Here is a 17,264-nt window from a genome sequence, read left to right on the forward strand (position 1 = left end):
TTGGAGGAAGTTCGCGCTCGTTATTGATTAATTGAAATCGCGTTTGTGGTGGAGTGACGATGGAAATCGCGGGCGGGGTAACCCGGAAATTAATAAATCGTGAGGTTTGCGGCGAGAGCCGTAACCTACCTACACACAGGAGAATATCTATTCAATTCTATTGCTAAAAGGCATTTATTCAATTTACATTTTTTTCTTCTCGTAAGTAACGATTATCTTTAACAAAGAATTTTTTCTTGATAAGTGTTTAAAAATATACTTATCAGAAATTTTAAAAAAATTTATAATGTACTGAAGAAAAAAAAATTAGATAACTATTATAAAATTGTATCGAAGAAAAAAATGATATGTAAATTAAATTTTTATTTTAATTTAATATTTTTGAATTAAAGTAATAAATTACTACGTTTCACAATGTATTTTGAATAAATTTGATGCTTGTAATGATAGATTTACGGATATATAAACTTGTGAAATATTTGAAATAAGTAATATTTATTTAATTTAAATATATATATTTTGCGATGTATACACAGAAGTTTATTATAAGTAAATATTTTTTTATTTTAAGTAAATGACAAGTATAGTTTAAGTATTACTGTTAAGAAAATATATTCTTTGCAAAGATAAACGTTACTTATAAAAGATGAAAAAAAATTGAATAAAAATTGAATAAAGGTCTTTCTCGATAGGAGAATGACATTTTATCTATGTGTGTGTGTGTGTGTGTGTGTGTGTGTGTGTGAGTGTGTGTGTAGGACGTTTATAGTCGCGGATAAATCTGCGCACATGAAATGATCGCACGGCGGATCCTGCGGATAGTGCACGGACGGACGCTTAATAATAATTCCGTGCCGAGATTTAATAAGAGATGCCCCGTTCTCTCGCCCTTCTCTTCGCCGCGCGAGAAACGGCCGCGGTGCCGCGAGCTAAAAAAATGGGAGGTTGGCCGTCGCTGCCGCCGTTTCGAAATCGTTTCATCGCGCGTCGTTTGTTCTTCGAGAGTATACCCGGGGAAACGTAACTTAATTACTGATTTTTGCGATAAGGCGTGGAAGCTCCGTGTGCGCGCTCTCCGACCACCGACACGGAGAAATAAATGGAGGGAAACCGGGGCGAATCTCTAGCCAGCGAGAGGAAGTGCACACAGAATCGGGCTACGTGTAACCGCGCTATTAGAATTTTATCACCGCGCCGGGAACGCGAACGGCGGAATAATAACGCGATATACGGGCTTAGGCGCACGCCGCCGCGGTGTATATAACGATGTATATACACAGGAGACCGAGGAGATCCTAAGGATGGGAGGTCTTTTTAATCATGTCCGTGATATTCTCTCCTTGCGCCAAAGTCCCTGGGGTCTCCCTTATCAGCTTGACGTAATTAATTCTCAACTTGGCAATTTCATAATTCGAGATTAAACTCTCTCTGTATGCGAGCCGTTTATTAAACGGAAGATAAAAACCATAAACCCACAAAGTGTTTCCCGCGTGATTGCCGTGCGATACGCGCGAGGAATCGCGCGAGGTAGCGAGTGACTCTCTATGTACACACGCGCCGCGCCGTATCACTTTCCAGCGCAAACATCAAATAGAGATGATTAATCCGCACGCGACGTTTACGAGAACGTATTACGTGTCGCACGTATTAGTGTGACGAGATAAAAGGTTTTTCACCGCGCTTGTATGCGGTATCGATCCGCGCGTGTTCCGACATTTCTTACCAAGGCATATCCACGGGCGCCGTCGCGGGTGCACCTCACCTCCTCGTAACTGCACTAATTCACGTGCGACAATTACGGCAAATTATAATGGAATTGCGCAACGCACGCGATGCCCGCTGTGTCGGCATTTAACGTTCCGCTCACGTATCCCTTTCACGAAGGGAGAAATAAAAAGAAAGTACAAATAAATCATTATTATCTTCTCGCGAAATTAATCCGTGCACCGTGCATCGAATTTTTAATCTTTTAATGGAATAATCTTACTGTAAAAAGATAGCCACGTTAAAAATTAAAAGGAAATGTTTCGTCAGTCACTTAATTAAAGCGGAAATATTTTAACGAGCGCGCCCGGTGGCACGGCAAACGTCAAGATTCAAGAGGTTGCGCAACAGCTTTTAATTTCAACGCTTTCTGCTTCAACGTTCTTCACTAGCCTTTACGAGGGGATCTTCCACGAACGGATTTCATTAACGTAAGCGCTTCTGCCTTCTGTACGAAAACACAAGGCGAAATGAACGCCGGAAATATCATTCGTTACCCCGCGCGGGTCGCCGCTCTTCATGCAAAACTCGTTGTGACGCTCTCGCGAAAGGCACGTGTCCGCTGTAACAAAAAGCGCGCGATACGCTTAATTGCTGGAATTTAAACTTTAAGCGAGAGACTCTTTCACTCGACGCGGCCAAATTCGCTCGAGAGAAGGTCTCAAAGATGCGCCTCTTAAAAACGTCTAATGTACTCGGGAGCACTTCCCGGAGTCGTAAAAAATTTTGGAAGGCGATTTATTTGTGACCTTACGTTTAGAATTCAAAACTGTACTCTGCTACTCTAATGTCAATTTTACCAGGGTTATTAGCGGTTACGGAAAACCGGGAAATCAGGAAAAGTCAGGGAATTTTAAAAATGGTCAGGGAAAACCGGGAAAACCGGAAAATATCAGGGAATAAAAAAATTTTATTAACTTCAGATAAAATTAAATTACTGTAAATCAATTATAAATTTTTAAATTTTATTTTTTTATTTTAATTATGATTTTTAGATATGAAATTTTTAAAATTATTTAAGGGAACATTGTAAATATTTTATTATTTTTTTTTTTAATTTTGCAGTGAATGAGTTGCGGAGAGCTATTAACTTCTATTAGATTTGATTAAAAAGGAAAAGACTTCTGCAAAATACAGTTTTATATATTTTAACGATGTTTCATAAAGCACTGCAAGATTATAAAAAAAAAATTATACAAAATGTTTCATGTAATCATGTATTTACGCGAACGGATTTTTTGCAAGAGACGTTTTATCTTTTTCATATAAATAGAAAAGATAAATGCTCTCAAAAGTGCAATGAAGTTTTTATATAAATTTAAAAATGCGTTAAAAATATAATCAAAATTTTATTTTATATTATTATTTTTCATACATTTAAAAAAATTTTGTTTGTAATTATATTAATAAAGCTTTTAATATTTTTTTCTTTGTTTTTATTAAGTGCACCTTTTTGTTTTCAATTTGGAAATGTTTCCAAAAAGTGAAAATAAAAAGAGAATAGTTAGGAAATATATTTTTTTCTGTTTACTGTTTTTTATTCTATTTACTTAATATTACTGACAATATTATTGATCGCGTGTGGTTAATATTTATGGATTGATATAGAATATTGACGAGGTAATCCAAAGTTTCTCGAGCTTCGTGATAGGACTATGTGATAAGAATATTGACAGCGATAATGATTGTGTGAAGAGGACGCATCAGTGTACAGTTACCATAATCATGGATGACACAGAAATCGCAGAAATAATCCTAGGTTGTAAAAATATTGATTTATTCTGTCAATATTTCTGATTCAGTATTATTGACCGTAAGGTCAATTCGATAGCGAGAGCGTTGCAAATTCGGTCGGGACTTTTCGCCTTTTACGTTTTTCAGGCGCGCTGCTGTTCGCATTCGCGTTGCTTAATCTCACAAAGTTGTCTTTAAACTCGTGGCCATTAATTATACATGCATACACACGCAATTGCCGCGGCGCGTTACATTAGTCTGCAGCCAAGACTACGCGGTTCATTCATTAGAAAGTTTAATTTCAACTCGCAAGCTCGGAGTTTCTCGTTATTTCATCGCTATTTCCGTAAAACCGTAATGTTTCCCTTTCTATCGCCTCCGGGATGAAAATTCGGCGACTCGGTACTTCTGGCGGCAATCAATTTGACGACAATCGCGCAATCGACCAAGTTGAAAGCTGCCCAGCGAACTTTTTCCATTTGTCTCTCTTCCAACATCTCTCTATCGAGATTAATTAGCCTTAATTAATGCAAAGTCGATACGCTCGTTGCTCGAAGTTTCTTATTAAATTTGTTAAAACGCCATTTAGAATATCGTTCTTAATCAACAAAATTCGTAGCGCAGATTCGCAAACAATTTAAAAGCGCTGGAGAGGAGGAGGGGCAGGCGTTCGAATCTCCTGCCGGCTCTTTTATCGCTCTCATCACGCCAACACGACGGACGTGTCGTCGGAGGGAAATTTTTTTTCTACGTGTCCGCGTTTGCAGCTGAGAGCGATTCGGTCCGATCGAATCGGGCATTCGAAAAGGGGAAGCTGACAGTGGCGCGATGCACAACGTACACTCCTCCTCACCATTCCCGTGAGTCATTGATCGCGATACTCGCAAGGTTGATTTTTGTTCCCGTTGCGGACGCGAGCGGAGACACGCGGAAGGAAGCAGGAAGGTCATCGTCGGGGATGAAGGAAAGGGGGGAGGGGAGGGACAGCTGGCAGATGCTGGCAGATCCCGAGGGCGGGATGCACGGAAGGAGGAGTGCCGTGAAATACGACTTACATCCCGTGCTTCACGTTCTATCAGGCCACACTCTGCGTCGCCATCCTCGCGCCTTTCGCGCGCGCGCGATATTCGGGTCAAGTGGCTATGAATACCGTATATCCAAGTGCGACCGTCTAAAGCAACCGGCCAATTTGTCCGTCATATTTCATCGCGGTCTCGCCCGCTCTCTTTCCTCTTTTTCCGAAACGGCCATTTATCGCGCGGATGATAGCTCCGCGCACGCGACATTACGTCGAGGGGAGGACCGCGCGCGGAGATGGCTTGGAGTAACTTATGCGCGCGTCCGTCCCTCTTTTGCAGCTTGTACTCGAGGTGAGCTCGAGCGCGAACACTTGGTTCCAGCTGGCGTTTTAACGGCCACCCCCCGATAAAACGCGCGTTACGCGCATCATTTGCGTTGTACGCCGCGGGCCATATACAGATTTTCCGTTTCTAAACCAGTCAACGTTTTATCCCGAACAGTTATTTATCGCCGAGGGTGGCCTGCGATTCGGATTCAATTACCAAAAATAAATCCTGAAAAAAAAATTCTTGCCGTAAAGCTCTCCTAATTGGTTTATGGGCGCGTCTGCCATTTCACCGTTCGACACTTCTCCGTCAGACATTTTTTTCAGTTAATATATTTTTTATCTAGAATACTTTACCGCCCAGCATTTCATCGTTCGAAACCTTTTTCTTTTTAATGTTTTTTGAAGAAGCGTTACGGACGGACAAGTGTCCGTACTGTCCGTGAAAGAATGCAAACAAAAAAATATTTGGAACGACGAAACGCTAGACGGTAAAGTGTTCGTGAACGAAGACACGTACTAAACGAAAAAATGTCTAAACGGACAAGTGTCGACGAACAAGTGGTGAAACGGCAGATGGTAAAGTGTCCATAAACCTTTTCATAATGCGAACTGTTCCGTTATTAATCTTCATTTTCGTTGTAATCTGTATCAATTTATATCAAAGGTGATTAAAATCGTTAAGTACTTGGATGAAACATGAATCTTGCGAATAAACGTCGGGAGGGGGGTAGGGGGGAGCAGGGGGGGACAAAGTGAAACAGAGAGAAAGAGAGGTCAAAGTGGAGAAAGAAAACACGTCCTCGTCTTCTTCGCTCCGGTAATAAATTCTCGTGGAATTATGAATCGACGCGAAGGCGGATTCGAACGCTCAAGGCGTATTTACCCCGTAATCCCCGGGATACACGATGCATTTGGGCTTGTACTTCGCGGGTAATAACCAGAACTCGATGTAAGTCACGATCTCCAGTATTACGGGGTGAACTCGCCTTGTTCTTTTCTTTCACGTTCCCAGCGCGCGAGGCCGCCCCTTCTACTTCTCCTCGTCATTCAGTTATAAGGATCATTAAGGGGTCGAGGTTGACACAGTATGAACGTTACTTCGAAACAGTTTCAAGATGCTGCTATCAAAACAATAAACCTTCTAATTTAGATGGCACTGGAATAATATATAGTACGCAGAGTTAAGTGAAGAAATATTTACAGAATTAAAAACCACGAATTTTATAGAACGACGATGTGAAAACGGTAATGGAAGTATTGTTAAAATATTTAAAAAATTATATCAAGAATTTATTTATGATAACATATTCATTTAACACTCTGCGCGCACGTTGCGTTTTTTGGTGTTCTTCTCTATACACGCGTTGGATCACGGCACTTCCAAGTTAATTTTTATTACTTTTACAAATATAAAAAAATTCTTTAACTGACTCTTACATATACTTTAACATTTCTAGAAAATATTTGTATAATCGTATATTTAAAAAAAAAAGAATTATAAATGTTTTTTAAAGGAAAAAAAAATTGCAGGACAAAATTGTCGAGTTACGTATACAGAATTAAACGTGTTGCTTTTTCTCTTATTCATCAAATTCATTCAAGATCTTTTATAGCAGTTTCTCCGATAATTGTTGGATAGCATTGAGATAGTCATCTGTGTTTTGTTCTTCGGAGAGAGGAATCTCAGGTGGTAGGTTCGGAGTCTATGCTAAGAATAAATCCACGATGCCACATGCCAGGCGTGTTGTATATCTAGTACTCGATGCTAGACAGCTGTAACTCGTGATCCATTGATGCGCACAATTGAATTTCCTCTCTCGAGATACGTCGTCGCATCTCGCTCACACGGCGGGTGGTGTTCGTCGGCAATATTTATCTCAACCCCGTTGCATGTTGGCCTGCTCGCGCGACTGGTTTCACGACGAAAGAAAGCACGTGGAAGAGTTAACGCCATGCGAGTAAGTAAGTAAGGAGAAGGTGGACACCAGACACACGAGAGAGAGAGAGAGAAAGAGAGAGATTATCCACGTGGCATGTGGTGATCCATGAATAAATCCAACTCGATCCGGCTTTCTCTTTTCCTCCCCCTCTCTTTCGCGTTTACGGTGGCCATTCTGATAACTAATCGCACATTTGGAGACTTTTACGCGCCAGACGTAACAGTGCGAACGCTATTTCATCGGAATCGACATGTATCGAACGGATATCGAGTCGTTGCGAAGGATGCACGGCCCGTATTTCATCGAGGGCCCCCGCTCCGATTTTGCGCGATATCGCGAAAGGTCGGTCCGTCGCGACACTTCCTCATTGACTTCCCACGCAAATCACGTTGAATTTTAGAATTCGATATCTGCACTCTTTTTGTTTCTCATTGACCTACGCGCCTGTCAGAAGTACGTAAATGTCTGGCTGAATATTCTTACTTAACACGTAATACATAATAATTAATAAGCATGTGAAACGTGCCCCTAAAATCACCTACATCTCGCGGTCTCTTGCGCTCGTTTCGCGTTCCGTTGACACGATACTTTGAAGTATCGCTTACCACCGTGCACGTGATACGATGTAACGCGATGTAATTTCTCTGCCGATGGGGAGAGACGCATCTTCCTTTCGCTGCATTTCTACGGTAACCGCCCTGCGAACCGCATACGAGCATGCAGGGGAGCGTGTGTCTGACCTGTCGACCCCTCGTCTCTCGCATCGGTGTCCTATTTCGACATCTCGCGACTTCACATGTTCAAACGGACGGGCGATATTTGGAACTGAGCTGTTCCAGTTTGAGTTCCAGTTACGTTGTTCCCGTGTGAAGCAGAAGCATTTTCAAGCCGAATCGAATACCATCGCTACGAAAGTAGACATCAAAATTATACTTTGAGTGTGTTCTTCTCATCATTTTTATTTCAAACAATCTATTATAACTCTTACACATATCTACGGGTATCTAACTACGGGTATCTAAGCAGAGACGTTAAAACGTTGCGATGTTTAGATCCTTCAAACGATCCACCGCGGAATTTTTTTCCGATCGATGATGAACGTTGTGCTCCAGTCAAAGGTAATCACGATAGCGTCGATTTAACAGTAGAGAGAGCGGGCTGATAGTAAAAGCGAATGACTTTTGGAATTTCAATAATGTCCGAAGCTTCCCGTTTGCTCGTGACGTCTGCGAGTTAAGCGTTTAAAAATAAATTTGAACTTCACGCTGATTAACCATGAATTCGAAACAAGTGTTCAGAATTGAATCGAGTTATCAAGAAGTGCCTTGAGTGCCTTGACGTTAATTTGAAACTAGACCCGGGCTAGAAAAGAGGACGTCTATTTGTGTTGGCTACCGGAGTCTGTTGAGGGAACATTCCCGTATGTCCGATAAAATTATGTGAACATGATACCGTCAAGATGTGAATGCAATTTAATATAAATATAAACAAAGTATAAATTGAGTACAAATAAAATATAAATAAAATTTGAGCAACAAGGGTAAATATTAAAAAAGAACTATTACGGTGCTGCGAAAGAGAAATGTGATGTAGTATTATAAAAGATTAATAATGATGATATCATGTTTATAACATAAGTGGAACATGAGGATTGAGTAAATAACGTTTGTACTGTTTTTAGTGATACACAATATTAACAGATGTGGAGAACGTGAAGTCCAACGTACTTAATTAATGTAATCTCGTTCTTTATTTCCTGAAAACGCACATTCTGGCTTTTGCACACAACGCGCCTGCATCCTATATTTATTTATTATATTTATACGGATACAATGAAATAATATTATATCTGAGAAGTAAGACATACGCTATATGCAAAAACATATTGAGAAGACGGGAAAAATCGACGAACGATCCGATATCCGGCAAAGTTGTCTTACATTTGTTGGGAAATGTTGAGTATTCGGTTGGATATTCACCCCTTTTCCCTTGTCGAGCAAATATTTGCAGGTCACACCTACTTCTCTCTTGTAACCGCTTCTTCAGGCCAGATTTATCGGAGTACGGAAATCTTATACGTAAACAGTGCCTTTTCTTGAGACGCGATCGCGTCTTTGTACGATCCTCAGAATTGTCGGGGATGAGCAGCTTCGATTAACGATTTGTCTCGCTTCCGAATTTTAACATATCGATTTTCATTACGAAACACGTTAAAAGATAATTATAATTGTTAGAAATTTAAGTGCTGCAATTTTAATGGAACTAACGGGCATCGAATTAACGGTTCATCGATCTCCTTTTGTCCGCATTGCGTTTTGCTTTCGAAAGGCACGGCGAGGTCAATTTTTTTACACTTGCTCCGAAAGCGAGTTGTTCTATACGTTTGATTCCCGGCATCAAGCCGGAGATGAAGTGAAATGCGCTCTCGTAACAACGTTTACGCCGCAACGGAAGTCATTCACTAACTTCGTAGACGGGATATTCTAAATGCGGAGCGTGGAATATATGCGACGACGTGAATAAATAATGTCACGAAAAGTAACAAAAGTAACAAATTTAATGGATGCACGAGACAGACGTGTAATGTATGCTCATTAGGATATCTTTTCCTCGATACGCTCTTAGAAAAACAATTTTTTTCTTATCTCCGTCGTCATCAATATTTATAGTTTTTATCGAGAAAAACATAAGGTATTAGAAATGTGCCATTTATCGCGAGCATTTAACTTGGAAGAGTGATAAGAGAGTTTTCCTTTCAAGATATAACCCGGTCAGGAACGATTTAACTAGGCCTCTCCCGGCGCTCGTTCCAGTACGCGCGAGTATGTACATACGTCTTCGACCTACAACGCAGCGGCGACAATGAGTAATAGCGACAGTGAGCGATAACTGTCGCGGCAAAGGGTCTCTTCTCTCGGTCCTCGCTCTCTTCAATGGTAATCGCACTTTTGGTTTCTTCTTCTATTCGGCATTGTTGCGCTATCGCGCGCGGCGCATGCATTCGCACGTATGGCGGTGTATACGCACAATCATCGGGACTTGCAAATGTGCAGTGGCACTTCTGCGCCGTAGACACCGCGGACACCCCGGCCAGCCATTGTTCTACGAGCATTTTAAAGAACACATTCGAACTCTGACATTGGCCTCGACGCGCACGGAGGGTGTTATAATAGACGTGCCGCGTGCGCCACGTCCAGGACGACGGCGGTGCTCATTCGACATTGATATGCATTACGCGGCCATGATACACAGTCCGCGGAGCAGTCTTGGATATTTCTTATTGCAAAACAGGAACCACGGACCTGTACGCCGCGCCGGGGTAATTGACGTTTATATGCAGTAAAGATAATCCTTCACGCATCGCTACATTTTGCATATACGCGGCGCTGATCTGCATAATAGAGATAATTTTGTTTTTTTTTGTTTTTTTTTTTATATGCGTCGAGTCACCTTATGAGACTATAATAAAAGGAAAATTAGGCGGGGCCCTTAGTATGCGTGGGGAATTTAAAACTTTCCACGTGAACGCTCGCGTCGGTGCCAAGCGTTACGTGGCGAAATGGAAAACCGGACCTACATGATGTAGAATAAAATCGTCGAAAAGGCTGGCGAAGGGCGGGAAGAGCGTCGCCGTCGTCGAACGCATATCGATCGTGGTCTCGGTCCCAGGATCCTTTTCACGCTCGCTCGGGATACGCGATCTGAGCACCGCTGAGCCCTAGATACGCCGCCGGTATATATGCATTCGATGTATTCAAAGGTGCAACCCTTTCATTAGCGTGTAGGCCACGCGCTCTATTATCCCCAACAAAACATCCGATTCCATTGTCACACCGCGAACAATGCCGCGCCGCGGTCACGTGTTCTACTTTCGATCATTATTCGCGAAGTGTGCATAAAATTGGCAAATTGCGCCGCAATCGCGCGCTGCGCGACGCGCAGCGTGCTCTTTCCGTCCCGCGCGCGGTCCGCTCGCGCGCCGTTCGCAGCTGACGTCTTCGTGGTGGTCGCGGAGACAAAGATCGCATCAATTAATTAGAGCGCTCTTCTTTCCGGCCCTCTTCCTTCTCCTTATTGCACGATGGCACTCGCGAACACTCGCGACCACCGACGCATTAGTAATTCCGAGCGGCGACTTTGCGTTCTCGTCCGTCGCATTTTTAACGAATTGGAAAATTTCTGTAAATTTAATGAAAAACCAAGAGCGAATGACGAATGATTAACGATAGTTTAAAAAAGGGAGACGACTTGACTAAACTATTCGAGTGACTGTATAGAAATTTTGTTGCTTTGTTCGACTTTCATAAAGGAAAAAAAAAAAATGTACGAAGGCACGTGCTCCACTTTTCACGGGAGGGGACGAATTATGCTGAACAGCATCCCATTCTTCTACAACCAGTTTGCAAACATCACTCTGTTATTAGGGTCTAAACGGAGAGTCTACGGGAATGCCCATACCGGAATATTAAACGACAATGCCGCGTGTGTTTTCGTAAAAATCGCTCATTTTTTACGTAACACGAGAATTGGCCGAACAAAAAAAATTTCGCGTTTAACAATAGAGCTGCGCCCTATGAAGACATTGACGTAGCGAAAACGTGTCAAATTTTAGAATACTCTACAAAATTGGAATATATTTATTTAGGTAGAATATAAAAATCGATTAAACTGATACGAGAGACAAACTACCGCAATTTTTACTGATATGAAAAAGTTTTATTCGAGAAATATTAAACTCGATGATAACGCAAATTATATCTCACGCGCTGCATTCCTAACTGTAGCCCGAGGCATTAATAATAACGCGATATCGGATCTATTACGTCGGTCGGATTTCCGCTTATCAGCCGGTAAATATTAGTACGCTGTAAATATCCGAGTTGTGCGCCGCAACAAAAAGTAACAGATAAGAAGTTGTAAAACACGCGGACTTGGACCGACGCGTATACATATATCTTTTATCACAATAGGAAGCACCTGTCGACCGATACTTCCGACAAGGCAATTCACCGAAATGGATAGAGATCCTTCAGGGTAACTCAGCAGCGCACGTCGACTCGGCGGGTTACACGGCTAAAATGTCGCGTGCAAATGCATCGCATGCATCGCGTACGAACGCACACGAGTTTCACACGATATCATATGCTCGTAGACGGGAGCGTGCTTTATCGCGCGTAATTTCTCATCGCGAATCGATCTATGCTTAAGTCAGCGTTAAAGCAAGAAGATTCGTGCCGCGCCGACATCCATCGCCGCTGGGGTTCCGCCGCTTCCGGAGAGATGAAACGGCCGAGGCGGATGTAGCGCGCAGGCCGTATTAATTACATGACGTAATTGACCGGAGCGATATGTGTTTCGCTCGTAAAAGTAACGGCTCCTGATTTCGCAGCGTGAAATTCTAAACACTGTATTCCATTCCGACACTTTTCCAGCTGAAAATACCGCGCCTTTCTACTTCGGATATTTTATTTTCGGTGAGTGCACAGTGCATTTCTCTATTCGACTGCTGCACGCAATGAATGCATTGCATAAATTACTTTTCGAGGCTCTGTCGGCTCAAAACTTGTACGTCTGTGCGTGAGATAACACGAATAGCGTGAATGGCACGCCCGCTTTCGAACGAAATCGATCAGTGTTGACGCAAGTGGCCGGAAGATTCGGCCGGTGGAGGTCGATGACCTCTCTCTTGAATATCAATAATCTGTGAAAATACGCGACCGAAAGGTAATGTGATAAAATTTTAACTTTAACGAGCTCTCACTATACTTTCACTGGTCCTGATGGATAACTAAACTTTCGGCACGTTATCACCGGTTTAGTCGGCTTGAACAGCTCACGGAATATCGCTCGTGTATTGAATTGGAACAAAAGTTCGTAGCGGTTTTTAAGTAAAAGATACGTTACATAAATTTACATGTACCGCTACTCTTTTGTTCCAACTCAATATATTCTTATCTCGTGATTACTAACCGTTGCGTCGTTTCATGAATCACAATCAAGCCGAATATGCTAAGTGAAACATTTCTTGATTTAAGAATCACGTTTCTTTGAAGTATGTAAAATAATGAGCCGTCGTTCATTCATAAATGCAACATTCTTTTTTGGCTTACGTGAATGCCAGGGCGGAAAGCGAATCGCAATTGTCTCCCTTTAATGGAACAGACAATCGAAACAAACAGTGGAGCGCGGATATTCACGGAAACCGTGTAATCACGTGACGTAAGTGCAACTGCGTTAAATTACGGACGGCCCAGAAATTACACGGCTGACCTAGCAGCCAACCAAGGCAGTCTGGCGAGGCCGTTCACATTGCTGGCTTTAAGGTAACAAACACACGCTTCGGAAAAGTTTTGGAACAATTCCAGTCCCATCTTCTCGCGCTTGAATATTTCGCGATCTAACAGTGATCCCAGAAAAGTGGCGGATTAACGTCGACCGAGGAAAAAAATTGGATCGCAATTACCTGGAAGATCTTGTCGTTCGTTAGGGCCGTCTTTGCATCCATGTCTTGAATGAACGCGCGGGTAAACCGCAAGACCGTACGACAGCCTCGCGTCTCTTTGATCTTACGTCGTGTGGAAAGAAGTCTGCCGGGGGCGACCACGTGCTTCGCACGGAGAGGTGGGAGGCTGTGGCAGAAGCACGTGCGAACTTTCCTCACCGACGGCGTCCACGAAGAGGAGCACACGCGCTCCGATATCTTTGCAGCGGCTCGCGGTTATCATCGGGAAGAAATCGCGCGTCTCTTCCGTCGGCGCGCGCGACGATATTCCTTCTCATTCATTCACTTCCGAGCCCTCGCTTATCGGTCCTTTGATCTCGTCGGAGCGCACTCACTGACGGGGGGGCTCTTGTAGGATCGCTTCGATAAAGCGCTCTATCTCGAGAGCTTTCGCGCGCGACAGGCCTGCGAATAGCCGATAATCGTATCTCCTCGGTATGGATAGGAGAGAGAAATCGACGGAGCGACGACGACGACGACGACGATGACGACAACGATTCCGACGATGATTGTGACAACGACAACGAACGGCCACTAGAGACGACGATGATGAAAACGACGGCGAGCCTCTACCGCGGACGAAAATAAATCTGTTCGTCAACCGTGACACAATTACCCAGCAATCTCTCTATCTTTCTCTCTCTCTCTCTCTCTCTTTATCCTCTAGCCGCGGGTAAGAGCCCTGATGATTTACGGCGAGCGCGCGGGCCGCAGACGGTCAATGACAGTGCGTCGCGCGCACTGCACTCGCGAAGCTCCGGATAGACTCGCGGGCACGTCTTAATTAGGCGCGATTAAGCGAGACACGCTTGACTCCCGCTTGACAGTCGGACGAACGGCCGGGCGGATGAGTGGGGCGACCGGCGGTGCGGCGTATGGACCGTAGCGGAGGAGGCTGAGAGAGGCTGCGACCTGTCCGCTTGGTGACCATCGTAGCACTGAGCACCGAGCTCTCTTTCGACCGGCGGGTATAGGGCTTCGGAGCAGCACGCGCTGTCTCGCTCTCTCTCTTCGTCGAACCTGTCTCGGTCCCTCCGACTCCCGCGCGCGCCCGACTCCCGTCGTCGTCGCTCTTCCTTCCTCCCTCGTGTGTTCCCCGAATCTCTCTTTTTTTTTTCTCTCCCCCGTGGGGAGAAGGGGATGTACTGTCTCTGTGAATGTCCACGCGTGTAATGCACACGTGGTGATACTCGTAGGCATACGCGCGTCCTTTTCTCGCGCCGTCGACGGAAGGTTGGAAAAAAAGAACCGGTCTTGCGATACCAAACTAGCCGGCTTTCGGACGCCAATTTATTACGCGCTTTTTCGCCGACAAATCGCGAAAGGGGAGAACGAGACGTCGCGACGCGGGCGGCGCATGTAAGAATCTTAAAAAATCGGAAAGCCGCGCGAAAGGGTTAGCGCATAAAACTCGGGTTTTTATATCAAATAAAAAAGATACCTCCCTTCGTTCCGGAGTCATACCTTTAGTAGGATAAAAAAAAATATCATGGGAGGAGAGAGAGACTCTCTTGTTTAACGTAAAGAAGGGAGCACCATTATCCGTTTGATCGTGGCGCCTAATAATAATTTTTGTGCGAATTTTTACAAACTCCAGCCCACGTGAACTGCGCCCCGCATTTTCGTCGGTCTCGAAACATTGCCCTTAAAAAATTAAACGAACGGGCAATTTAATAATATACCGATGCTCATCGTGAGCATCTTAAATATGTTTATCTCGTTTAAGATGAAATAAATTCGAGTCTTTAATATCCATGGAATCGAAATACTTTTACGCAAACTTTTATACAAACTTGCTCGACGTCGAATTTCATTGGCCGCCTACTTTGAAATAAACGTAGTGAGTTTGTTGAACGCGGAACACTGCGACGCTCGCGGCTTTCTCGTCGGGAAAGACAGAGCGGATAAATGATAAAAGCATTTATATTTAGATCGCAAATAAATCTACCATGCGGATGCTTTAACGGAGGAAAAATGATAATTTGTATAAACGGCGGCGCTTTGTCGTCAATTGACGCCGATCCCCGATTGCTCATTAAACAACAAACGACTCCGTGTAATAACCTGTTCGCGCGTCCACTTGTACAATTCCCAAATTAAATACACGTGTCGTTTATTGTCAGCGGTACGTGCAAATCTACGTGTGTGTTCCACCGGTTATAAACTCGCACCTTTCTTGATCCTCTTATTCGTTTCAATGAAGCGTTTGCCGATTGTGAGCACGGCGCGAAGCGCACCGGAATATAAATCGAATGATTATTACTCCGATCGATTAAAGTCGTACCAGAAATACAACGCGACGATTTACGGATGCCGTCTCCGCAGTGAATCACCCGAGAAAATATCTGTACTCTCAAGTGGAATTATTAGGAAGCGGATATCGAGAGAGCGGGTCGAAGTATAGGAAGTTAAGAAATCTCTCTACAAAGATGATAGAAATAATATATTGGGTTGTTGTTGTAAGTCCGGTTCGGTTCCTTTTTACTTTTTGTTTTCAATGAAACACACGACCTTATGTAACAACTCAATATTTTTAGACAGTATTTAACGTACATCCGGTTAGCCTTTTATTATTATTTTTTGAATATTTAAAAATCTTATCTAGCAATCTTCTATTAAAATAGCTACTCTTATAACTACGAATCAAAAATTTCTGACAATTAAAATTTTGTGCAAAATTCTGAAAAAAAAAGTTTCTATTTTTAAACAAATATATTTATTTTTAACAATATTTCGTATGTTTAAAAAAAAAATTATTTTATATCAACTAATATTTATTTACAATAAATCAAGAAAATGATTTGATCGAAATAAAAATTTTTTTTCAGTGTGTTCGATTTTTTCTTGAATTTGTGATTATCATTGAATTCATACCGCGATAAGCATCGTCATAGATCGTAAGAAGATATAAATGGCACTTCGAGCGGACGAACGGAAGAGATTTCTGTTTGCGAACAATTCCATTCCGATTCGTCTCGCCATTGAGATTTTTTAGGCGAACTTTGATCTCCGCCGGCCTCGTCGACTCGATTTTATTTTCGGCGAGCCTTCAGCCGTCTGTAAAACTCCGGTTCTCGGGCGATATTAAGGCCGCACGGCGATTATCGGAAAAATGCGCGCGCCGCGGCGCCCCGCGTCGCTGTGTGTCAAATATAAATGCAAATCAACAAATGCACGCTCGCTCGCATACGCATTAAACGCCTGGCCGCGTGCCGTTATGGACGCAGGAAGGACCTTGCGCATTGCCTCGCGATATCAAATTTAAAACGTGGGATGTCCCGCGTCGCCATTAGGTAATCGCTTATCTCCCGACTCAGTGATTACATAATATAATTAGGCATGCCACTTTCGTCCCGTTAACGGAGATATTAAAGAGCCTCGTCTGGATATTTTACGAGACTCTTGTACTATCGTTTCATGATCGACGCCTTTAATCTTTATAAAAAGTTGCTTGTCTGTTTTACGTCCTTATTCATCCGTCATTATTTCTCAACGTATTTCGAGTAATTAATTTTCAGCATGCAGATCGAGAGCGATTCGTTTCGGAACTTCAATAATTGACAGATCGATCCGTGAGAGAATTTCGAAATTGAACCCCATTGATGACGCTGACTACTGACGCGTTTCTTGAATGACGATTATTCGAGAAAAAGAGAGAGCACGCAGCGATAAGTATGCACACCGCGCACTTCGCGCCAAATGTCCTATACGAGGTGGCAGACACGCGATTTCCGATGCTGAAGACGTTTCCAAGGATGTTGAGAAAACGGTGCCTTTCTCTCGCCCATTCGGTCCTAGACTCGTTTTCCAGATGTTTCTGCACGCAAACAAACGCACGTTCTAACGGACCGTTTGTGACAATCCTCTGTCAATAAGAAATACATATTTCTTTACAACGTAGTTGCAGGAGGATGTTTTTTGCTGCCTTATCTTTTCTTTAAATTATTATGTCTTCGAACGTTGCACACGCAAACGA

General features: G+C 43.1%; 2 protein-coding genes across 5 annotated transcripts in view; one reads left to right on the forward strand and one right to left on the reverse strand.

Moving 5' to 3' along the window:
- Nucleotides 1–17,264, forward strand: part of LOC105194436 (mediator of RNA polymerase II transcription subunit 20) — a 97,803-nt gene that overhangs the window by 21,309 nt on the left and 59,230 nt on the right. The window contains exon 1 of one of the 3 annotated variants that reach the window (XM_039447005.1): nucleotides 6,377–6,808. The exons of 1 other annotated variant lie outside the window; for it this stretch is intronic. In XM_039447005.1, coding sequence (XP_039302939.1) covers nucleotides 6,640–6,808 — 169 coding nt within the window. In that variant the 5' untranslated portion in view covers nucleotides 6,377–6,639. Of the gene's footprint in view, nucleotides 1–6,376; nucleotides 6,809–17,264 lie in introns of those variants that run through there. One more of the 3 variants, XM_039447004.1, reaches the window with a different exon arrangement.
- The window catches only part of LOC105193037 (facilitated trehalose transporter Tret1-2 homolog), a 71,185-nt gene that overhangs the window by 12,770 nt on the left and 41,151 nt on the right, over nucleotides 1–17,264 (reverse strand). Inside the window, exon 1 of one of the 2 annotated variants that reach the window (XM_011157358.3) lies at nucleotides 13,250–14,151. The exons of the other annotated variant lie outside the window; for it this stretch is intronic. Within the exon in view, the coding sequence (XP_011155660.1) occupies nucleotides 13,250–13,291 (42 nt within the window). The 5' untranslated portion in view covers nucleotides 13,292–14,151. Of the gene's footprint in view, nucleotides 1–13,249; nucleotides 14,152–17,264 lie in introns of those variants that run through there. 2 annotated transcript variants of the gene reach the window in all.

Source organism: Solenopsis invicta, chromosome 3 (genome assembly GCF_016802725.1).
Source record: "Solenopsis invicta isolate M01_SB chromosome 3, UNIL_Sinv_3.0, whole genome shotgun sequence".
Taxonomy (NCBI): domain Eukaryota; kingdom Metazoa; phylum Arthropoda; class Insecta; order Hymenoptera; family Formicidae; genus Solenopsis; species Solenopsis invicta.